The sequence below is a fragment of the Procambarus clarkii genome, chromosome 40, assembly GCF_040958095.1.
Source record: "Procambarus clarkii isolate CNS0578487 chromosome 40, FALCON_Pclarkii_2.0, whole genome shotgun sequence".
NCBI classification, from domain to species: Eukaryota; Metazoa; Arthropoda; class Malacostraca; order Decapoda; family Cambaridae; genus Procambarus; species Procambarus clarkii.
The window spans coordinates 16411827-16436806 of record NC_091189.1 but is presented as its reverse complement, the minus strand read 5'-3'; the positions used below and the strand labels follow the sequence as shown (position 1 = coordinate 16436806).

General features: G+C 39.2%; 2 protein-coding genes across 7 annotated transcripts in view; one reads left to right on the top strand and one right to left on the bottom strand.

Moving 5' to 3' along the window:
• Positions 1 to 817: 817 nt before the first annotated feature.
• On the bottom strand, positions 818 to 7845 carry LOC123758109 (circumsporozoite protein-like). 5 transcript variants are annotated; one of them, XM_069338746.1, is made up of 5 exons: positions 7359 to 7845; positions 3563 to 5824; positions 3135 to 3166; positions 2873 to 3001; positions 818 to 1648 (listed from the first exon to the last, which is right to left on the bottom strand). In XM_069338746.1, the coding sequence occupies exon 2, from the start codon at positions 5323 to 5325 to the stop codon at positions 4150 to 4152; it is 1176 nt and encodes a 391-aa protein (XP_069194847.1). In that variant the 5' UTR covers positions 5326 to 5824; positions 7359 to 7845; the 3' UTR covers positions 818 to 1648; positions 2873 to 3001; positions 3135 to 3166; positions 3563 to 4149. The 5 variants fall into 5 exon arrangements, 3 of the variants coding, with proteins under 3 accessions (XP_069194847.1, XP_069194849.1, XP_069194848.1); XM_069338748.1 differs by having other exon boundaries at positions 3135 to 3163; XM_069338747.1 differs by having other exon boundaries at positions 7394 to 7845.
• A 3421-nt stretch (positions 7846 to 11266) lies between these two features.
• The window catches only part of Set8 (SET domain containing 8), a 38713-nt gene continuing 24999 nt past the window's right edge, over positions 11267 to 24980 (top strand). The window contains exons 1-4 of one of the 2 annotated variants that reach the window (XM_045741900.2): positions 11267 to 11461; positions 16520 to 16712; positions 17239 to 17823; positions 19475 to 19712. In XM_045741900.2, coding sequence (XP_045597856.1) covers positions 11392 to 11461; positions 16520 to 16712; positions 17239 to 17823; positions 19475 to 19712 — 1086 coding nt within the window. In that variant the 5' untranslated portion in view covers positions 11267 to 11391. Of the gene's footprint in view, positions 11462 to 11588; positions 11608 to 16519; positions 16713 to 17238; positions 17824 to 19474; positions 19713 to 24980 lie in introns of those variants that run through there. The other variant, XM_069338745.1, reaches the window with a different exon arrangement.

The window sequence follows — 24980 nt, the reverse complement described above, 5'->3', positions numbered from 1 at the left end:
CACTTTATTGCAAAAACTAAAAAAAAAAAAAAAAAAAAAAAAAAAACCAGCATGTAGCATAAAATACAATTTACTCCAATAGGAAAGTCTTGTCAAGAAAAGCTGTTCAGCGTGTCAAATGCATAGATTTTTTCCTATAACTACAACATTTGTTACATTACCTACTACATGAACACTTTCTATCATTTATGAGATTTACTCTTATACTAAATGTTCAATCTCAAGTCCAGTGTACCTAATATTTTACTACACTGTCCAGCTATACCCACATTTTACTATACCTAACTAAAATATTTAACTGCATTGATCAATGCACTAAAATAAAACTGTCTTACCATTCATGTTTTTGTACACAAGTATTAGATAATGTTTCGCTTCAACTTAAAAGTGGCAGCAAGGCGATTTTTAAGCCCCAGTTGACTCCAAGAGCCACTGTGGAATGCCGCCCAGTGGTACCGAAATCCTTATCTTACTTTTCCTCGGTATCGTCGTCGCCCCTTAACCAACAACATTTCCCCAGCGAGCAACGACAATGGTAACGACAAGGTACATCTTGCAACGCCTTGTAATCCATAACACGGCAAGCAACAGTACAAGCAATGTAATTGTACTGCACACTAGGGGGACCTTTGAAGCCATACAGAAGACACCCATGTCTGATCCCAACTTCTTAAGAGTGCAGGAATCAATTACGTTTCCTCTGTGTGCATTGACAAATAAATAGATAGATTGCTTTAAAATATGCAAATACCGTCATAGCTGATCAGCCTACAATGTACTAGTAATGTATAATGTAAGACAGCAAATTAAAATACATTTAGTCAGAGAATAACTTTACTTCTCACTCACATGCCGTTACTACACTATGCAGTACGAACATTTTTTTCTAGGAAAGTAGTATACTACTTTGCTGTAGCTAAATATTAGAAGACTGCAAATGTAGATACATAAAATGCCTTAAAAAAAAAATCCTTAAAGCCCGCTTAACCAGCCAATTCCTATAGCAGAGTCGCACTGTGCATCATTTGAACTATTCCATAAAAACCCATATTAAGGAAAACTAAAGATACGGGTATCTTTATGGTCTATTCACGGGTTTTTAATTAAGACCCGTGAATCAGGAATTAGTCAATCTAAAGCAAGAAGTGAAGTTAAGAGGGGGTTTAAGTCAACCTGAACTGAAGCATTTCTACGTCTCCTAAAATTATAAATGTGCGTTGAAGGGAAGAGTTATTTAAAATAAATTACCACTAAAATTTGAAACCCATAGGTAGGTCAAGTTCACAATAAAAAATATCACTACCTAATGAAACAAGGCAAGTCCTAGCTTGAGCTCATTTAAAATAAAGTTACTATTTGTAATACTCCATTATTGTAGATACTACAACAATGCCAACAATTTTTGTCACGGTATCTACATACATAGCATCTGGTTTTTCAATTTTTGTTTTCCGCTTGTGCCAACCATTCCATTAGCAAATGTTCATCATCTGGGCCAAGAAGCATTCAAAGGAAATCTAGTCTTCATAAGTATCACATTCCCCCGGTGCTACAGACTTTGGAAAAAAAAAAATCCTTGAAGACGAGGCGTCCATCTGAATGGCCTCACAGTACCAGTTCCCCCTCCACAGACTGTCTACGTTACATGCTGAAATATATGAACGCAATTAAAGATTGTAAATACCATAATAAACCTAGTCGAATATAAGCGTTTATATTGTTAAAAGGAAGAGGAGGGGAGGGGCGAGGCTCCCATTTCCACCCCCCCCCACCGCCCCCCTACAGGTTGGAACTAACTTGGAAGGTGAGCAATACAGCTGTCAAAAACCATGACCTCCTTTCCCTTATTACATATAGTACCAATACGTTTGGTAAAGTCAAGTTGAATTATTTTTATTGATCTGGGTCAGGTGAAAAAAGCATTTAATAACTTATTAATGCAATTTTAACCATTTTAACGGCAAGGATTTAGATGCGTATTGTACAGTCCATTAAATCTAGTTATAATTTAAAGCACAAGCAATATATATGTTAGTAGATACTAGTCTGATATGAAGTGTCGTCTCAAGATTGCTTAATTTGCAATAGTTTACGTTGCCATCACGTAGAGTGGAGGATGAACGATTATATCAGTAGATGAAGCTTCATTTTCCAATATAGAATCCGAAGTTCACTATTCTAATCCATTCCTATCGAGTATTTAAGACTGATGTGCTGCCAGAAATAAATTAATAAGCTGAAAGTTATGGAACTACATCTAAAATATTTAGATTATCAGATTATATATATTTAACCGCCATGTAGCCTAAACCTGTGTTCATTTTGAGTATCATATTTTGTATTTAAAAAGATACCAATTATTTAGAATAAGTATATCTTATTCTAAAAGAAACAGCAATTGCAACCGTGAGTTTCCTGTAGCAGCTGGGAATAAAATATTACCTAAACTTTTAGCGTAACGGCCATATTAAGTTTAGCTGAAATAGTGATCACTTTCTTTTCTAGAAGCTTAGGAACTACCAGAAGATAACAAGCTAAACACTATAGAATTACAACTACACATTCACAATTAGAATTAATTTTAGAAGCTCATAATTTATATTTACGCTAGTATGCGATAAGGTTTATCAGTCTTCCATTTTTTTAACTCTCCCATTCCGATCTAGTACTAGACAAGTATCTAAAAAATCCCCTTAAGATTAACGCTTAATGGGTAAAGAAATGTGTAGCCAACTGCGCCAAAGTTGAAAAGTAAAATTGCCCAAAATAAGAGCAAATCTGGAGCCAACATAGCCCAAGACAAAAGTTGTTTCGCCACAGAAATATTTAATGATTCCGAATGAAAACCAGTTACCGCTAAGAATAAACTTACTACTAGAACAGATGCGATAGAAAGCAATCAGGCCAGCATTTTCAAGCGACCTTTTCCCCCACATCTGGTACAGGATCATATGAAGCTTCAGTAGTTTGCTAGGCTATTGCAGACACTTTAGGAAGCTAACTGAAAAAGAGAAAAACCACAAAGAGGATTCTGACATATTAATGGGAAGTCAGTGTTATCTTCAGGTTTCACATTACACGTGTAAACAAAGTGCATAACAGCCATTTGTTCATTTAAAATTCAAAATGCTTACCATTTTAAATCCCGGTAGAGCAAGCACTTCTGCTGAAAATGAAAAAAAATTAGTCAATACAATACTTCAGTATAAATAAAATTATTTGCTTTAAAATATATCTAGTACATATTCAAACATTAAATTTTTGTTTCAAAAAATTACAATATTCTAAGCGTTAATCAAGAGTGCATGTTGATATCCTTAGAAACTTTTATTAATTTAGAAAAATTGTGTTAATGAAGACACCTTCACGACTTCGTAACATTCCATAACTTAACGTTCACTATGCATTGTATCTTACCTTCAGATCTCCTCCTCCTCCCCCCCCCCCCCCCCCCCGTTTCTGCAGTTTTAATATAACATCAGCCATAAGCCTGAACGTCTGGTTACTCCATCTAGCAACGAGTTAAATAGGTTCTGTGGCTTTGCCCACTGCCTTTACCAACCATACTAGCAGTCAGAGTCTGAATCCTCGTAGGTAGACACTGCCAATGTAGTCACCAGAGCAGCCGAGTCACTGGTATGCGAAGGCGAGGCAACAGATGGAAAAGTAGATTCATCCTCTGTTTGATTACGGGCTAGAGATATACCAGAACTCTCGCGGGTAGAGATTGTCAGGGTATCCAGTGAAGCAGCAAAGTCATTGATGCGAGAAGGCAGTGACCCACTAGAGCCCCCAAGGGTAGTGATGGTCAGGGTGTCCACTGAAGCATCAGTCATATTGGCGCGAGAAGGCAGTGACCTAAAGCTCCCTAGGGTAGTGATGGTCAGGGTGTCCACTGAAGCATCAGTCATATTGCAGGCGATGAGTCACAATAACGTGGCTGAAGTATGTTGACCAGACCACACACTAGAAAACTTTTTCTAGTGTGTGGTCTGGTCAACATCAGTCATATTGGCGCGAGAAGGCAGTGACCCCCTAAAGCTCCCTAGGGTAATGATGGTCAGAGTATCCACTGAAACAGCAGAGTCATTGGTGCGAGAAGATGAAGGATCAGTAAAGTTCACGATTCTACCATCATTCATACTTGAATTAGCGATACAAGAATAACTCAGGATGAATATTCCGGATCATAGAGGAACTATCGAGAGGATCGAGCTTGCATTTGGAGTAGCAGTGTATGGTCTTCCGCTTGTCAACTCGCGAACTGTTACCGACAGACAAATCCATGTTCAGAGATGGATTGGTGGATGACGTTGCAGGCCTGGGTGGAGTTGCATCTTTAAATAACCCTCTGCTTGTATGCCGAGTCAAAGGGGAACCACTATCCTCTTGGGTAGAAGAGCATCCACTTCCATGTACTCCCTTCCTCTTTGGTACTATCCTATCTTCTCCATTGGTAGCACCGCTTTGAGAACTAGTTGAAGTTTCTACCCCGAGAAACAAAATAACTTTAGTTAAACTGCTATTATTTTCAGCGCTACAACTTAAGGAGATAAAAGACTGGGAAGACCCAGTCAGAGAACTGAAACTACCGCGATTACCTGGGAGAGAGGCACCACCTACACCCCCATTACCCCTCTGTCCGTTTTCGATTGGAGGGGCATCTGGTTCAGCCTTGATCACAGACTTGGCACGTCTTCTGCGATAACGCTTGTTCCTGGCTTGCTTTCTTAACACAAGAGACATTTCATGTTTATCTTTTGATTCAGCTGGGTTATTCCCCTTCTTTGCACGTCGTACAGGATTTGCGATTTCTACAGAGCCACCGGCGTCCCCAGGTCCGGCACCCCTCGGTCTTGCAGAGCCACCGGCGTCCCCAGGTCCGGCACCCCTCGGTCTTGCAGAGCCACCGGCGTCCCCAGGTCCGGCACCCCTCGGTCTTGCAGAGCCACCGGCGTCCCCAGGTCCGGCACCCCTCGGTCTTGCAGAGCCACCGGCGTCCCCAGGTCCGGCACCCCTCGGTCTTGCAGAGCCACCGGCGTCCCCAGGTCCGGCACCCCTCGGTCTTGCAGGATTACCGGCGTCCCCAAGTCCAGCACCGGCGTCCCTCTGTCTATCAGAGCCACCGGCGTCCCCAGGTCCAGCACCGGCGTCCCTCTGTCTATCAGAGCTACCGGCGTCCCCAGCATTTGACATCACCCGTGTGTCCGGGTCGTGTTCACGAAGCAACCAATCTTGCACAGTTGTACCGGACGTGGCCTCATCGGCATCATTACATTCAAATTGGTAAGTCTCAAGTCTCCACTCTGACTCTTGCCAATGCATCGACTGTGCGTTACAAAAGAGATTCAATCCTGCATCTCTATGGTCACTCTTTCTCCAATCTTTGCCAACTATTAGTCCACCTTGACCGTAGTGTAGTCTGTCTAGATCATTTTCTATCACGTCGTTTAAATCATTTTGCTGAACTTTTAAACTACTTTTACAAGCATAAGAGCTTGTCAAGTACTTTACATATTCCAAAAAGAGTATCTACAAGATATCTTTTTTTATTAAAGTAATTCCTTGTCTGGTGACATTCACACACTGCTTCGGCATTTTGCTTCCCTGCGATATACTTTGAAATTTGCAAGTCTTCCACCATTAGCTGTCCTAGACTATTAAAATTCATAATTTCATTTTTAGACTTCAGTTAGGAGTAGCTGCCCTAGTTCTGACAATCCCGGAGCCTTCAGTGGTGAAGACATTTTGAACTTTGATAATGTTATTTTCTTCACATTTTGAACTTTAAAAAAGTCTCGATGTACACCAATCATGGACGGTTCTGTAAATAAAAGATAAGCAGCCTTTTGTTGACTAGATTTAAACATTGTAATATCTGGAATAAAGAAAATTATATCTTTGTTCAAGCTTTTTTTTTTAACTGGATTAGGTTTACCGTAAGCGTCAATCCCACTCCCCCTTAATCGTGACTAAGTGACTTTAGATAACTGCCAAACTCTTCAAGTTCTAAACACGCATTTCCGTTCTTTGATCCGTACTCTCGAGAACTAATCGCAATTCAGATCTAATGACAATGTTGTAGTGTTCTTTGTTTTTAAGGTAATTATAACTTTAAAAGGATACAAATGCATTGGTCTACTAGTTAGCCACCTTTCCGGCTTCAGGTTAGCCACTCAACATTGCATTTAATTGTTGCCGCTGGAGGCGGCCAAGTTTATTCCCACTGAAAATGCAATGAGAATTCCTAAGCTCAATCATTTGTGCATGCGATTGCAAGACAAGTCGACTCGGGGAAATTATCCTTTAAATAAAGGTCCCGGTAGTACAGTCGGGTTCGTTCTCTACGCCAACCTGTTCTCAGAGCAAGTCCATTTCATCCAGCGGTTGACACCAAAGACTTCATTTATAAATTTTAATTTCCGTTTGATTGAACAGCCTGTTTTCTCAAATATAATTTGATGTTATATACTAGCTGTACCCGGCCACGCGTTGCTGTGGCTCAGCAACCCTCTCCTCTTCACCCCCAACCATTCCCCACTCCCGTCGTCGTCGTCCCCCCCCCCCCCCCACCATTCCCTACTCTCTTGTTCGAGGGATTTCAAGTGATCTGGTTTTCCCCATCACTGAAAAATAAGAAGTTAACAAAAAGCACGGTTTTACCCGTCACAGACGTGACATCTTATAGTAGGTATGTAAAATAAAAAAAAAAAACGCTCGTATGCGAATGGAGCGTTGTCAAAATTTCTAAGCAATCGGTGAAGAAATTTCGGAGATTAGCGATTTTGAACAAACGCACATTTACATTTTTATTTATACAAGATTAGCATATTGTTCATATTTAAGCACTGGTTAGGCGTTTGGGTTCTGTTGGCGATTATTTGAATTACGCGAGTGAAGCATTTACAGCGTTGTGGTTCGAACAAAATTCAACACTAAAGCACTTGTTCCGGAAGGATTTGAAAGTCATCAGTTTTGACTCTTGTGCAAATTTTTTTTTTTCCATTCATAAACGGGGTTTGGCCGGTGCATGGAATGGATTTGGGGTCTTTGTTTAGAGAACGGGCTGCTCGACGCACTATCTAGAATTCCGGGTTCGAATCCCGGACGGGACAAATAATTCGACACATTTCCTTTCATTTAATGCCTCTGTTCACCCGAGTAGGCACTCGGGAGTTAGCTTGTTGTGGGGTTGCATCCTGGGCGGGGTCAGTAATTCGGCCATGGGAAGGAAGGCCTGGATAAAATCCAAACGTTTATAAATACGCTCTGGCTTCCTGTCCCCCGACAGTGATTTAAATTTATAGCTTTAACAAACAAACGTAGGCTGGTGGTTTGTTAACTAAACTGTATAGTACCCAACAACTCGCCAGCACGAAGTACTAAAATGCACATTTTTCAAATGAATTCAACGGTTGGTGGAGATAAAAACGCCAAGGAGCACAGAGCTCAAACTTGAACAAGCAGCTTGCACTGTAGCCTCAAAAGGTAATGTGCAGATAGGTGCAGCAAGCAGCGAGGACGGAAACTAAAGAGAGCGGTGAAGAAACTGTGCGAGAATTTCGTGACCATTTGCCAGTTTCTATTTTTACCGTCAGTCAACAGATGGCGGTATCGACGAAAATTTATTCTTCAGTCAAATCAAATCAAATCAAAAACGTTATTCATAAATGGTTGCACATTTATAATTGGGAAAGTTTATTTAAAATTATAGTACGTTAGTTATGATTCGTTTGTGAATTATTTGTTTAAATGCGGGTATGAGGTAGGAAACTGCAGTGAATGCGAGGATGGACATGCGAGGTACGTTTAAAACACTTTTTCCATTCACTGAGCCCATTATGTGCCTCTGTAACCCTTTCCACTACCGCCCACAAGATGGGTATGGGGTGCATAATAAATGAACTAAACTAACTCCATTCACAGCTAAACTTACCATGGTCAACATTTTGTTCGTCCAGTAGTTCACATCCATATAAGCTTAGACGTTAACTACTACATACCTTTACTTTCAATCAGGTATCGAGAAGGCCAAATTCACTCAGAATGGCATTTGTTCTGACCTTCAGCTTCTAACATCAGAAAAATTTACAAGTGGACCCTTTGGGAATATAATGAATATGAATGAACAGCCTAGACACTTTTCAGAATAATTTATTAAAATCTCGCTTCCTAGTAATTTTTGTTTGTGATTTCGATGAAACGAGTCCTGTGAGTTAATGGCAACCACATCACATTTAGCAGGGTTTAATGGAAGGGTAGACCGACAACCAGAGCGCAACTCTATAGTCTCCTAAGACTGATGGATGCTTACTAATGGTAGGTTATATTTTGCACTATTTCTATCTCATATTCTATTACGTTTTCCACTGTCTATTTGGCCGGTGTGAGTAGAACTAGTTCACGAGTATAACAGAAAACATCGGCCTTAGCGTCAGCCAGCTCTACTGTATTTTAACTCTTTCAATAATTGATCAGCAATGATAGTAATGAATGTAGGACTAAAAACAATACCTCGTTTAACTCCATTTTCGGGGAGAATTTGTCAGAGAGGCTATTGCTCCATTTCACAGCTAATTTACATACCCGATAAGAAATATATCTATAAATATCTAGCGATAACGGGACAGTTTTCTGCCAAGTTAATCTGTAGTATGTTCAACTTAGTCTGAAGTTTCGGAAACATCTAGAAACAGAAAACAGAGCTACCTATAACTAGTAGTCCTGAATAGTTTCCGCCACCACGAAACTACAAGGCGTTTTTGAATAGCCAGTTTTATATGCAAACTGAAAGTCAGATATGTCTAGTTCGTCACCTAGAAAGCCAATGAGTATATAATCAAATACTCTATAATGTTATCAGAGGAGGACATATATAGAAGATCAGCAGTTCTTTGGGATGGGAACAAGTACAAATGTGCTTATTACAAACGCAATGTACCACCACGTGAGAGATAGTTTGTTAGACACAAAGAGAAATAGCGTACAGTTTAGGGGTTTCATAGTTAAGCTTATCAGAGCATATGTTAAAGGGACTATCAAAATTTCAATTTTTTAACTTTCTTAAAGCTTTCTCAGCCATTACAGGGGTTACAGTGCGCAGATGTTTAATATTAGGTGTATACACGTATTACTGCAGGTGTCCCATATAGCTATAGTTAGATCAGTTTCAATGTCATCTGTGCTGTATATAGCACTGTTGTACAACGTTGAATATTTCTCTTTGAATACACTACATATATTATGGGGGCCGAGAGGAATCATTCATGCTTTTCGTTACCCTTTTGCATGAACTTTTTTATTTTCTAATTTCCCCCAAAGTTCATATAACTTTTTCTTGAACGGTTATCGTTAACCTTTGCTCTCACATTATCCTTCTCTTTCTTAATCCTCTTTATGGTTTGATGACATTGAGCCCTGGTGCTACGATTGATCTGAAGTAGCCAGCCATCTCTGGCACACCCAGCATCTTTCCATAAGTTATGACAAAAAAAAATTATTTTGGGATTCCCTAACGTGATTATTTCAACCAGCCATACATCTTAATTTATTTGTTATAAGAGGGAATACTTTCTTCTCCCATCCTAACTAGCACTGACATGACTGTTCTGATTGAAATTATACGGAAGATTGGAGGTTGAATATTACAACATTTTCTATTAAGCAGCCCTTTGAAGTTATCCAAGTCAGCAACAGTGGCCTTATCCCAGTGTAGAGGAGTTCTAGGGAGGATTTTGTTCTCACCGGCAGCAGCGGCTATGACAACAACATGCCCGGATAGGATGTCACCATCACTGATAGCTACAGGTGCTACCCACAGATGTGACAGTTTGATCTTCATCAATGAGAAAATTATCAATATGAGATCTTCCTCTCCCATCACATGTCAGAGAACTAAAACTAATATTAAATTCATCATCGATCACCAGGTTATATAAATTTTCAGTTCCCATGCACAAGTTTGCAAGGGAAATGATCGAGGATACGGGATGGACATAGGCTGATCGGGGTTGGCCTAAGTTAAATGCTTTAGGAAATACTAGCATTTATGAAAACCCCCAGTGCAATTTTCTTGGAGTCAAATGTAACATAGTCGGTGTGTTTACCCTAGAGTTTTTGTGATTATAATAATATATTTACTGAGAAACCCAAAGAGTTGTTTCAGTGTTTCAGTAAATATTTTAAGAGAAGGGGGAGAGGGGGGAGGAAGGGAAGAAGGGGGAAAGGAGAGAGGGGGAAGGGGAGATGGGAGAAGAGGGGGGAAAGGGGAGAGGGGGAAAGGAAGACTGGGGAAGAGGGGGAAGAACATGTGAGGGACGAAGCTGGGGATCAATTGCAGGCATACGAGAATATATATATAAGAGATTAATTATTGCTTAATCTTAAATATTTTCAGTGACTTGCTTACTTAAACGAATCTTTGGGTTCAGTTCCTGAAGCCATATATGTGCCTCTAACCTTTCCACCACAACTCACAGGATGAATGTTTTAAGTGGTTCATAATTAATGAACTATACTAACAATAAAAATCGACAGAATAATTCTAATATGTTAACTGCTGCGTCTGTGAATGGTTAACGATAGAAAGACTTATTTATTTATTTACAAGAAGGTACAATGGGTTTGTGAGAGTACATAATATTGGTATTTTTACATTCATGCAAAACCACTACCACTCATAGAGTTTAACTTGACTTTTAAAAGCTGACAACTCAATTTAAGCTTTCCAGTTAAGATAATATAATTTAGTACTAGGTATACGGAGGCTTTAATCATAGGAATATTGTTGGGAAACCATAACACTCCATTAACAAAAATTATATTGCATAATTTCAACAATATTAAATGCTATCAGCTGTTTAACCGATAAAATAATACAAGACACAGATTGATTTGAGTCTTATATTATGTATTGACCAGCTGTCTCATGAACGCTATATTGCATAACGTTTCCCAAATTTAAAAGTCCGGATTTAAACGAATTTTAAATATCTAATGTGAAGTGTCTAGTGGCGGGCTCACCATTGTATTTACTCTAGGCTCCCTCGTGCTGAGTGAAAGCTCACACGCTAGCCATCAGCTGGTGGACCATTATGGCACCGGGCAGCCACCTTATTCATAACAATCATTCATGATGTATTTTATTAATAAATATGAAAGCAATGTTGACAGAACACATGATATGAGTCAAGTAAGCGGTGTGGAGAGCTGTAAATGAGAGATTGTGAAGCAATCGGTGAAAAAGGGAGTGAGAGCGAAACGAGTCTCATTTTCTGTTTGAATGGAGGAGGTGAGCGAGGGAGCGCGTGCTAGTATTAGTCTTGAGACCAGTCGCTAGGCCGTGATTATTTGACTGATTAACCCCCCGCAGACCTGGATCACGGCTAGTACATGGTGAGCCACAGCCTCGCTCGCACGAGTATCGCTCTCCGCTCTGCCCACCGCGGCAAAATGGTGAAAGGTGAGCTTTGTTTTGGGTGTGTTTTGGCATCGCCCAGAGCCTGGGATAACGGACCTGGTGCCCACCCTGACGCCGTGGGCGACACTCATATACCTCCCTCACACTCCTCACACCTCCCTCACCACCCACCTCTCGGGCGTCATGAGGTGAGGACGGGGCAGGAGGTTCGTGAGTTTTGAGAGAAATGAGATGGTGTAATCTGGTTAAAAGGTGGGCAATGGTTGGCTCCCCCGCCCGTGGCTGCTCTCTCGTGTTTCTCTGGTGTAATGAGGTGAAGAGTGAGGTTGCTGACCCTCACCGTTCGCTGCCTCATGTTGTATTCACCTCTTGGGCATTGTCAAGGGTATTTTCAGAAGTGGGGAAAGCTTATCTATGGAGTTTGGGGTTCCGATTAGCTTTTGTTTTGACAAAACTTTGTGTACTTCGAAAATTTTGGGTTTTTATCGGTTTAAATTGTCCAATACGGCTAAAGTGCTCATTATAACTGAATGTACATGATTATTGTATGCTCTTATTAAGATTATGTAAGTCACTAACTGAGCGACATGATTGGTTGCATTTGCACTTCATTTTGACACTTGGATGTGTTAGCAGTAGTTTTTGCTCTTGGTTTTGCGTGGGCCCATATTTTATTGTAATTGTGACATTTAAGTAGTTGTTACACATTATCCAAGAAAAGTTTATTTATACTTTTAACCCCACCTAAAAATTGGGATTTGGTCATTTTGCACCCACTGTTTGTACCTATTGTTTGTTTCATGTACAGATACTGTAGTTGTTTTCTGCATCATAGGTTTTGTGTATGGATTAATCATTTCATGTTTAACAGACTGTTAATTGGATATTGTACGATAGGCATTGTTCAGTTTGGTCATTCTTGTTGAGTTTTATGTATGGACTTTATATATGGTGTTGGGTAAAGTTCTGCATGGGCAATTATAATTGCAAGAGCGGTGTGTATCTGTAGGTTATGCTACTTTGCGCTTGGCTTTTAAATTTGTTGTCAAATAGTTTTGTAACTGATGTGACTTGTATCCCCAAAAGTTCATCTTTTTCTTTTTCTTATACAGTATGACAGAAAAACCATCATGCACATTTTAACCTTGGAAATATCTGTATTTGGTTCGAAACTCGCCAAAAAATCTTGTCAATTTGTGGTACTTTTTCTTAATTGTAATTATTTAATTATGGGTTAAATAATTGTTAAATTATTTATATACAATAAATAATATTCAGAGTAATCATACTTGGATTTTCTCATAACATTCCCTTTGTTGCTGCAACAATAGCAGTGTCATTATAAATCAGTGGGTGGAAGAATGAATAATGTGGGTGGGTGAGAGTTAATGATAACGTGAGAAGAGTTGTGTGTGACAAGCTGACATTTACTAATTTCATTGCCAGGAGAATTCAGTGTTTTGTTTGAACCTTTTAGGCCTGCTTATTGGTACATGTATCTGAAATTAGAATATTCCATATAGTAGCCAAGGAGTAGCCACTGCTCCTTGTCTACATCAGAAATAAATTAGCAGGCCAGTTGGCTATACAGTACATTTATATACATACTGTATATAAGTACAGTATTAACATCTACAAATAAGGTATGAAAGCTTATAAAATATAAACCTTTCCCAGAATGTAAATTTAAGTGCATACATTATGTTGCAGAGTTGGCTGAAATTCTTACCATTATTGCTAAAAACAGTCCAAGTACCACTGATAAATTGATACAGCTCTAGTTTTCATTGCTGCCTCTGCTACCTGGTAGTCTTTATCTTAAATCCCATGCTGAGAGTGCTGTAAATGGCTCTTTCTCTCACATTATAGACTTTTAGTGGCCAGATGACTAGAAAAGCTAATCAAATGATCCTGAGATAGATTCCCTAGCTTAATTCAATGTTGGGCATATTTCATTACATCTAATGTCTTTAGTCACCTACCAGTAAGTAGGTACCCTCGGAGTTAAGAAACGTTGATTTAGGATCAAAATCAATAAATCGATAAAATAATTTTTTTTACATAAACAAAGCATTTGATAAAATTCCAAACAAGTGATCGTCGAGTTAGTTGGTGAATCTTGGAGGATTAATGGGATGGCTACTTGCACGGGTGAAAAGTTTTTTAAAAATAGATGAGAATATTGATTTGAAAATCATATTTGAATTTAATATAATACAGGTATAAAGAAAAATATACACTGGTTACATGTTGTTGTAATACATGCTATAACATTACTGTTTTTTTTTTTCTACAAGGACCACTAATCATGCAATAGTAATATTCATAAAAGACGTACCTGTACTTGGAGGAATAGTTATGAGGTACGATTAAATCTTGCACAAAATTTGACAAAGCTCATTTCTATTTAAACCCTATATATATAGTGAGGTTAGGCTTGGTTGGGCTAGGTTAGGTAGGTTTTAAAGTTCATTGACAAACTTCCCTAGAGTACAAAGTGAGGTATTCAGTTAGACCATGTTTGCAGATGATTAATTACTAGGAAGAATAAGATCCCTAAAAACTGACATACCTTTGAAAAAGACTAAACAAAATAACACACTTAATACATGGAAGAGGAGAGTAATATTTCTGGTTATCAGATACATTAGTTATTGGTTAGTCACTGTGGACTATAAATCAGTCGTACTATGCACTACTGATATGATTTCCAATAAACTTACTGTTACAGTAATCAGAGTTAGATTTTCCATAAAATTACAAGAGTGAATGCAATACCCATGAAGATGTTAATCATAAAGTGGAATTGTCCAGAATTATGGTAAATGGTTATTTACCAGCATCCCACATAGTTGCAGTAAAATAAAAATGTCACAAATTTATTGTCTGCAAAGATCATGCATGTTTGTAGGAATCGGTAAACTACTGTATCATTGAACTCCTGTAATCATGTACTATACACTATATTATATTGTTGGATTGCCTGTGTCTGTATTGTACTTGGTTATGTCTTCTTGGTCAACAATACAGGGGCACCTCGGTTTACAAATTTAATCCGTTCCTGGAGACGGTTTGTAAACCAAAGCGAATTTCCCAATAAGAAATAATGGGAAATGAATTAATCCGTTCCTGACTCCCCAAAAAATTCATTTCAAAGTAAATTTTATTCCTAATCTTCTCTACAAAAATATGTAAAAGTTATTACTTACCTTTACTGATGACTCCTGTTGGCATATGGAAGACAGTGAGGAGGGGGGGGGGGTAGGTGTTACTGTTTGGAAGGGGAGTCCCCTTCCATTATAACATCAGGCAGTGATGACTTCGCTGGGGTACTCATTTTGGCACGTTTTGCCTGCATACCACTAGGACCTGCTTCTGGCTCACTGCATGAATTTCTCAGTTTTTCTTGAAGATTGTTTTTCCCTTCTTTGTAACACTTGTCTGTAGTGAGACATCACATTGTCATTAATAAGATCAATGCAACGGCCTGCTAAAGCTTTATCTGGGTGATTCTTTTCAGCAAAACTTTGCAGTTCTTCCCATGCTGCACACATTTTCTTAATTAATGAGGAAGGGACATCCTCTACTGTCGCCGCCTCCTCACCTGAAGATTTGTTATATTGCACAGCTAGTTCAGCAACACGTACCATTTTTATGTTTACGAATATCTTGTTTTTCCTCTATGGTCATTCTCACATGTTTTCTTATCTTGAACCTTACCACTAGGTTTCTTGGGACCCATGGCGAGATATATAATAACAACTTTTATGTTCAGATAGCAAAAAATCCGAAAAGAAACTGTAAATTCTTGCATTTATTACTCGTATGGTCGCTTCAGTAAGATTTTGCCATGTGTTTAACAACTTCTTCTGCTCTGTTGAATCTAAGTTCAAATCTTAATGGGTTTGTAACTGTGCACTGTGTTAGATAATGTTCCAGTGGTCTGTCGGGCATTTCTCAACAGTGTTGACATTTCCTCTCATCTTCCAGAACCTGTAAGCCTATTTCCCATGCACATGGGTATCCAAGCCTGATGCGATGTAAGTGCACTTCTGTTGCTCTACTGCACACTTTCATCAAACTAAGTGGTTCGTAGTTGGTTGAATTCTTGTACCAACCCGCAGATCCTGATGTTGCAACTTCTGTGTTGTGGTCACTGTACATCTTTTGCATTGCTCTGTTTCTAATTACTTTCTTAATCTGTGATAGATTCTGTGGTATGTAAATGTCTACATTTCTTCTCTTAGTTGCAAGTTTTGCAGCTTCGTCTGCAATGTCATTTCCTATTATTCCCGCATGACTTGGCACCCAGTTGATAAGTACCCGTCGGCCTTGTCGTTTGAGTGTTTGCATTAATGATATGACATTTGTGATCAGATGTATGTTATCACATGTGTTCTTGTTGCAAGGTTTCAATGGCGGTTCTTGAATCTGTATGTATGATAACATGTTGTCGGTAGGGAGGCACTGGGAAACCAAGGCGTGATCGCCGTGGCACCACGTGCTAGGTCGACCATACACGTATCAACAAACTCGTATCTCAAGGTAAAGTTCGTAACCCGATTCAAGAAGAAATTGGGCTCGTAACCTGAAAAGTTCGTAAAGAGGGGCATTCGTAAACCGAGGTACCACTGTACAGTACTTGAACATAATGGATTGTAACGAAGAAGTGTGTTACGTCAAAGGGTGCTCAATAATAGCAATCCTTAGAATACTACAGTATAGTACACATGGTTGTATCACTGTGAGATTAATTAATTTCTTCATGAGTATTGCATGTAAAGTATCTTTCGATATTTTATAAAAATTTCTTAAATTAATTCCATTACAAAATTACACTTTTGGTCCTCCATGAATGTTATTAAATTTAAGTATGTAGTATCCGTCGACCTTACATTAGGTAAAGAGTCTTCGATTTGTACCATTGAAAAAGAAACTAATACAAGGCATTAGATGTATGGAATTCATTCTAAAAATATTTATACAGTACAGTACTGTACTCGATAATTGTTCATTGTGGTAAATGTTATTTTCAATGTGTGTGTAATGTCTAGGATAATTACAGAAATAATTCATTAATAGTGCATAATTGTTTTCTAGGTAAACGAAGAACAGTCCGCAGCAGCAAAGATGAGAACACTGTTATTAATCACCTGGATGGGCCTAAGGGACCAAAAGACTCGAGACTGGAAGCCATGGTAGTCAATGGCTCTTTATTAAGCAGTAAATTGGGTCACACAGGCACCATAGCCAAGAGAGAAACAAAGATGACTGCATATTTTTCTCCTTCCAGGTAATTACATTTTAAGATGTACTGTACTTAAGATGTAAAGATTAAGATGTAGGGAATTAAAAGTATCAACACATAATAAAAATGAAACAACGGGTATAAATTGGATAAGTTTAGATTTAGGAAAGACCTGGGTAAATACTGGTTCAGTAACAGGGTTGTTGATTTGTGGAACCAATTACTGTACTATGTAACATAATAGAAGTAGGAGACCTTGATTGTTTCAAGAGTAGATTAATCATGTATATGAATGAGTTTGGGTGGATATAAATAGGAGCTGCCTGGTATGGACCAATAGGCCATCTGCAGTTTCCTTGCTTCCTATGTATTATGTTGAATTAGGTAACCTTATCAGAGATATTGTCTTGTGTTGCTGTTTCATTTTATTTTGTTATAATTTTTCCTTTGTGGATTTGATTTTGAAAAGTGAGACGTACTGTTTCATAAGGAACCAGCACCTGACGGTAATTGCCTGCGCTCTTATCACTTTCGTGTCATATTTTTATATGGGCACAATTTGTTGTTATAGGTCTCCTCCAGCAGCTGACGATGCTGAAGTTGAAGGTGCAACTGTCATCCAAGATAGCTGTAAAATGGCTTCAGAATTGACCAGTGCCCAGCTGAGCCGGCCTCGTCCAAGTTCAGCGCCAAGTACACCTACAAAAATGATGAATGGCTATATTAGTGTTACAGACACAGTGGGTATTCTCACCACACCTCCAAAGCGTACTGTATGTACACGTAGTCAGGCGTTAAAAGAAGTGCAACTTAAGCCTTTTCCCACCTCTGACAACAATGTATCCGTTTCCTCAAATGGCTCTAAGAGCTTAGTGTTAACGCAGTGTCCTGGTCATGTTGATGCAACATCTACAGATTCTGGTGTGCCTACAGTATTAGCTGGATCCACTTCACTTACCTCTTCACCTTTATCTGCAGAAGATAGCACTAGTCCTCACGCAGGCCCACCAACACCCCACAAGATTCAGGCGCTTAATGAGGAGAAACTGCGGCTAGATTCTCCTCTTTCACCTTCATCTGCTATGTCCAAACTCAAACTGTCTCTCACGCCAAAGAAGCTTGCATTCAATGGCAAACCAACCAAAGCAAGAAAAAAGTAAGTACCGGGTATTTTATATTTTGTTTTTCAATACCTTTGGTACACATTAGTACAATGAAATACAAGCTTAAGTTGTGATCAGAAATTAAGATTAGATATAAAAATCTGTTGGGGAGGGGGGGTTGCATGGATTTTAAATTATTAGGACCTCACTTAATCCACCAATTAGACTATCCCCTCCACACTAAATTTGTCATTGTGTTCATTGCTGTCTTCTTTTATGTGCTAGCCATATGCTGTATTGTGACTACCAATTTTTGTCAACTACCATTCAAGCTGTCATTGCAACCAATCTTATATTGTTTCTGCTGTATTATGCCTACCAATTTTTTTGTCGACTACCATTCAAGCTGTCATTGCAATCAATCTTAGCTACCTATGTGCTTTAATATACTGTACCTACAATTTTCTCTCATCTTTTTTTTCATTTCATGTAATCTGTTATCATTTTTTGTCTATAATTTTGCAAGTATTTACCTCCTTAAAATTTTCTTAGATTAAGGACCTGCCCGAAACGCTGCGCGTGCTAGTGGCTTTACAAGACTGTAATTACCATATTTGTATCCTCACATTCCTTATGTACATTCTTGTTTATGCATAAATAAATAAATAAATAAATAAATATGTAACAAATTACCAGGTAACATAATACGCATTGGATTCATATTATTTAAATTGTAAGTCAGACATGTGTGAATGAGTGGGGTGGATACAAATAGCTGCAATGTATGTGCCAATAAGCCTTCTAGTTTCCCTAATTCTTATTTTCCAAGTTTAAAGAGCTAATCTAATGATGCTGGTGCCATTTGGTTTTTTAAACTATCAATATATGAAATTATAGTCTAAAGAAAAGCATTTCAGTTTGGGTATCAAAAATATATGCTGAGGAATCTCGGTACTCAAACAGCTCCCAACTTGAAGAATTCATCACTCACACTGTTCATGCTCAGTAGTCGATCGTTTATTTGGCACTCAAACATAAGCACGCTTAACAAATGAGTCGGTTTCCCCAGTAGCACAACCCCATTAAATTTATCTCTAAACTTACTCGTGTTTTCTTGGATATTTTTATATACTTAGTGCAAAGAAGTAACCATGGCACATAAGTTAGTGATAAGAGCCAAACAAAAAGAAAATTAGAACCACGATAGAGATGAAAAATGAACTTGTAGCAAACTATGAAAGTGGTGCCCATTTTTCTGCTCTTGCGGTCAAGTTTGGTATGCTTAAATTGGACAAGTTTCTTGTAAGAAAAGCATCCAGTGAGTCTAAAGAGGGGAAATAGAAAGACAGAAGTGTGTGTGTTAGGATATTATTATTATATTGAGTAAAAGGCTGGAAAGATGTTTGAAAGTTGTTTTGTGCACAAGCAAATTTATAGTTTTAATTTTTATTCAACAAGATAAAGAACTGACACCATGCACTGAATGTAACCATCAGAAATAAAGTTGACCAAAAATGTGTATCTGACAGGAGAAAAAGTTGTACGTGAACATCAGGATAGTATACAGGAGGAATTGCAGCTGGTGTGAAACTACACCCTTCATGAAAATACACATTTATCTCTAGTTCATGATCGCCTCACAAGACGTAAACTTTTCTCCCATTATATATGCTTTTAACACTTATAAAATCCATTATTTTGCAGGCTGCCCATGCAAACCGGCACCAGAGGAGTACTGCAGATCAAAGGCGAGAAATCATCCAAAATTAATACATCAACAACATTGCCAAATGGAGAAGTTAAACCAGCTCTTCGTAACACTCAAATGACTCAATTCTTCCCTATACGAAGATCTGAGCGAAAACCAAAAACTACACTTATCCAAGAACGTCAGAAGGAAATAGAGGAGAGAATTAAAAGCAACAAAGAGGAGGGTCTAATGGTTTGTAATACAGTATTGAGTATTTTTATAAAGTATATTGGTAAAAGTATCTGTGAATATCAAGGAAAATCATCATAGAATTTTAACTACCTGTATCTTGAGTGCTTCTAGGAGAGGACCCCCCCCCCCCCCCCCCCCCCCCAATGGCTTCTTGAGCCTAACTCTGATACTACCAAACCATGGCCCAACACACCAAGCCCCCAAAACCCATCTGTCACCTGTGATAACCAAACCAGAATCTGGCTCTAGATTTCCACTACAAAAGTAAGATTCTTTTGCATAACCAGAAATGTATGAACCTGAGCAACAAACTTCAGGAGTAGGCAGATAAATGGTTGCTGGAATTCAATCCAAATAAGTGTAAATTAGTGAAAATGGATAAGGGGGGGGGGGGAAATAGAAGATCTGTGTTTTAACTGCACCATAAGGAGGTGGCAATTACATGGAAAAAATAATCGGCATTGATATCATAAGATAGGCATAAGAGAAAAACCGTGGAGTAGAAACAATCCCAACATTAAAATCAGAAGCTCATGTGAACAGGATAACTTCTGCAGCACATGGGAAGTTATCACAGAATGTAACTTGAGAATCTAAACAAGGAGGCTTTCAAATCCATATATACATCCATATATACTACTGTACTTGGGTAAGACCATTACTTAATATGCAGCACCAGGATTTAACCCCCACCTTCTGAAGCACAAAAGAAACTTGAGAAAGTTCAGAGGTTTGCAACTAAATTAGTACCAAAATTGAGTGCTCAGCTATGTGGACAGGTTAAGAGAACTTGCCCTCACAACCCTAGAAAGAAGTAGAAGATATGATCACTTCATAAAAGATCCCAAGGGGAATAAAGTGATCAAAGGTAACCTATTAAAATGGAATCACAAGAGGATATCGGTGAAAGCTGGACACACAATCGAGTTGAAGAGATGTAAAATTCTCATTTCCTGCATTAGTGGTCGACAAGTGAAATGCATTGAAGGAAAAGGCTGTTGAAGCAAATTCCATCCACAAAAAAATATGAACTTTAATGTTGAGTGTGTTTTGTGCATTGGGTATAAATGTCTAGGAGGCTAGATCTTGCTCCACCATAGTCACTGATTGGTAAGCAACTCGGATTTTCAGTACTGTATGTTTTCCAGAAACAGTTTCCGTGTTCCCAGCTCATCTACTTGTCTGTGTGACTGACTGTTCAGATTACTGGAGTCCCTTGTTCTTTTGAGGTTTATTATGCTTTTTCCTGGTTTGTTTTGGCTATGCCATCTGATTCCATACCTGATACTGCTTTTTGCTGTTTTCCAGGATGTGCTTTGGTTTTCTTAGTCTCTGATGGCCATTCCTATTGCCTCTGTGCCTACTTGCTAAGTACTTTTTTTTTTCTTCCTCCTATGTGTACAATTGGTCGGTGCTGGACATTGCTGCATTTGTGGTCCTTCCTTTGGGACATCAACAGGGTTCTAATTGTTTTGCCATGCCCTATGTAGTAATGGTAACATGGAGTTGCCAAGCTAGTTTTTTCGGGGTTTTGAATAGTGACGGAGTTCTGTTCTTTTGGGTTGCCAGTATTCTTTTGGGTAGTTAAAAATAGGCCTAGGTTTCATTTCTTTGTCTTCTTCCTCTGGATGTCTGCATTCTCTGGCAGAGTCCATTCTGCACTCTTATCTTGTCACTGCAGTGCATAGGTTTTGTGCACTTTTCATGCAGCTTGGGTTGGGGCACTGTCACCATTGGTTTTCAGGTCCCTTGTTCCAAGGCCTGCTTTTCCTAGGTACACTACTTGCAGGTTTGGTCAAGCCAGCCTTCTACAGTATTTCTCTGATCCAGTTGTTGTTTAGATGATTTTCTATACTTTTTGGGGTTGCAGTTTCTGATGTTCTTTGTAATGATGTTCTCATTTCTTGTTAGTTGTCCTTTGGTCTCTGTGCAAGTGTGCATTTTTTTGTCCAGAACCGTGTTCTCCTGCCTGTCTTCTCAGTTTGCATTCTTAATTTTTTGGAAAAGCTGATCTCTATTGCAGCTCTATTGAAATCCTATAGAGGCTTGAATATAATAAAATATTCTTTTCTGGTAAAACCTTAGTGGCTCATTGTCTTTGCCCTGTTCACTTCTTTTTCAATGGGATTTTGCATAGGCAGCACTAGAGTAAATGTGACAGGTTGGCCAAGACCTAGTGACCTGGGCTGCCATCTGGTGGCAGTCAGGATCATTTAAGGGTACAGTCTTTACCCAGCAACGATAATTATTTGCTTTCTTTATCTTGGAGGTGCTATTTTTCTTCAATAAAGCCTAATTCAACTTATATTTTGAGGATAATCTTTAATTCCCTGCTCCTCCTTTGCTTTATAGTGCCAGTTCATGGTCCTGGTTGCTGGGAGGCTAGAGCAGGATCTCGGAGGCCTTGTGTGTTGGGTTAAGGTTTGGTGGGATTGTACTAATGTTAGGTTCTGGGAGTCACTTGGAGTCTACCAGAAAAAAGGCATGTCATTGCATTCAGTGCTTGAATTTGTTAGAAGTCTAGCAATATTATTTAATGCACAATGAGATTACAGCTATGCAATACAGTATACGAGAAATTATTGAAACTGTAGGATAGGATCAAACCTGCATTCCTGAACTCCTCGGACACATGCACTTCGTAACACCCAAATGACTTGGTTCTTCCTTGTACGAAGATCTGAGCGAAAACCAAAAACTACACTTACCCAAGAACATTGGAAGAAAATAGAGGAGAGATTAAAAAGCAGGTCCTGGACCTGCAGGACCTGGACCATGGTGGATCAGTTGCTAGTGCATGTCCCCAAGGATTTCAGGTATGTGGGTTTGATCCCTTTGTAAGACTTCACTATTGCCTCAAGTATGTTTGTTCAACAAACCCCATGGTTCTTCAGTATATTTGTGGGTGTTGGTGACAGTATTAACAAGTGAACAGTAGCAGAGGTCACTGTAAATTCCGATTCTTCAGTATGAAGACATAAGTACTGTATTAACCCTTAACATGCTCGGGGTCTAATATCCTGCTATCCACACAGGCGCATGTCATTTTGAAAAAAAAAAAAAATTTTTTTTTTTGCTAATCTGTTAAGTTCTGTTCACTGATCACGGGAAAAATAAAAAAAAAATTCTATTGTACTTACTTTTGTTGCAATAGAGCCGAGAAGCTCTGCGATGACGTCACAATCTGCATGTTCGCTTATGCAGTACACGCCCGGGAGGTGTTGCGCGCGGTCCTCAAACAGCCAGAGTTGCCACAAATATATTTTCGCGCTATTTATTTACAATGTCTAAGCGCATTTTATCTAATTTTTTTTCACTAATTGTGTTTCAAATACTGTTTGAACATATTTTGTATCAATAATTGTTGCATATTTGAGTATACACAGGCGCACACAAATGTTTTCAATTACGGCAATATAATATGTCATTACAGTCTATTATATTATATGTTCTGCTTATATGTTTACATATTTACACACTCGCACACGCTATACACACTTTGAAGCACACTTAGAAGATTTCTAGACTGTGGTAGTCATTGAAGCAGTCGACAGCACATAATGGGATACCACACGTTTCACACCATGTTTGCACAAGCTTCCGTTTCTTGTCTCTACGTGTCGTTGTTTTACACACCAAGCAATCACGTTGGGCTATTGCACGCTTCACACCAGGTGGCAAATACTTAAGTTTGTGTGCTAGGAAGCCTTCAGTGTGAGCGAGGCGTGGAGTACCAGCATGCTGCAACAGTGGGTTTATGATGGGCCGCTGAATACCTGGGACATCTTTTGCAAACTTTCCTAATAACTGTATTGCAGCATCAAATACAAAGTCACGGAAAGTGGGCTTACGTCCAGTTCTCACAAGGTACATGTTGAAACAGTTCAGCATGCTCATGTCCACAAGTTGGAAGAACACTTTTTTCGTCCACCTACATGTCTTCCGCACACACTCTGCAGTGCCAATCATCATGTCTGATTTATCAATCAACCGCATGTTGATATTATAGTCTAAAACACAGTCTGGCTTATATAGTGGTGCGTTTGTTTTATGGCTCACTTTCCCACTGTTCACCATTGTTCCATCATGAATTGTTGTCAACAAGTTCACCTCTCTTTTGTCTTTCCACCGAACTGACAGAATGTTATCACTTTTCCTTCTCTGACACTCACCAACTGCAATGTCGTTGTCAAACACAGGCATTTCCCTTCGTTGTGGCTTTACTGTACCAACCAATCCGGTTCTATTTTCTAGCAAGAACCGAGCTAGCAAGGGACTTGTATAGTAATTATCTGTGTATAAAATGTGTCCCTTGTTCATCCACGGAGCCATGATGGTCTTCACTACACTCCCCGAGAATCCATGTTCGTCGTTACCGGGAATGTCTACATCACTAGCCGAGTACAGAATCATGTGTAACACGTATCCTGTCTCACAATCACAAAGAACAAAAAATTTCAGGCCAAATCGGTTTCGTTTTGAGGGAATGTACTGTTTGAATGGAACACGTCCCTTCAAAAGTATGAGAGATTCATCAACCACCAGCTTCTGTGCTGGTACGTAAAAATCTCTGAATTTTCCAATAACATCGTTCATGTAGTGCCTCACTCGCCACAGTCTATCATCAGGTGTTCGGTCCTGAACACTTCCAAAATGTAGACACCTGAGGAGTATCTGAAACCTGTCTCGTGACATATATTTCCCGAATAAAGGTGTTGGTATTGTCTTGTCCTTGCTCCAATAGTCATTTATTGCATGTTTGTGACAGTGCTTCATCAACAAACAGAGTGCCAAAAACACATACATTTCCGCCACTGTGGTATTTTTCCAACGCTGCAGTCGTGAAAATTCTGTGATTTCCCTCTCAATCAGGTAAGCAGCATGCAGGTTCGTTTGGTGTACAATGTATTCCATGAGTGGTTCATCATAGAATGCTGTAAAATATTCCATCTCAGCCATGTCCTCACCTTGATTAGGGAAAAGGTTTGTAATCCCTACATCTTTATCGTCAAAGTGAGGAATATTAGGAATAAAATCGTCACCATCACTCCACTCAAGTACACCAGGCGTCCTGCGAGATGCAGAGGAAAGACGGCGAGGAAGCGATGCATACCGGCGACCAGGAGCTGAATACCGTCTGCGAGAAGCACGGCGGCTACGTGCACGTGAGGTGGGTGCACGTGAACACGAGGGTCTTGGTGCCTCATGTGGTGCCATGCGGTGGCGCTTGGCTGGGCGAGATGCTGCTGACGCGACAATTTCTCGCCC

Excerpts from the sequence above, each read along its gene's own strand:
- LOC123758109 (XM_069338746.1), bottom strand. The coding sequence starts at position 5,325 with ATGCATTGGCAAGAGTCAGAGTGGAGACTTGAGACTTACCAATTTGAA.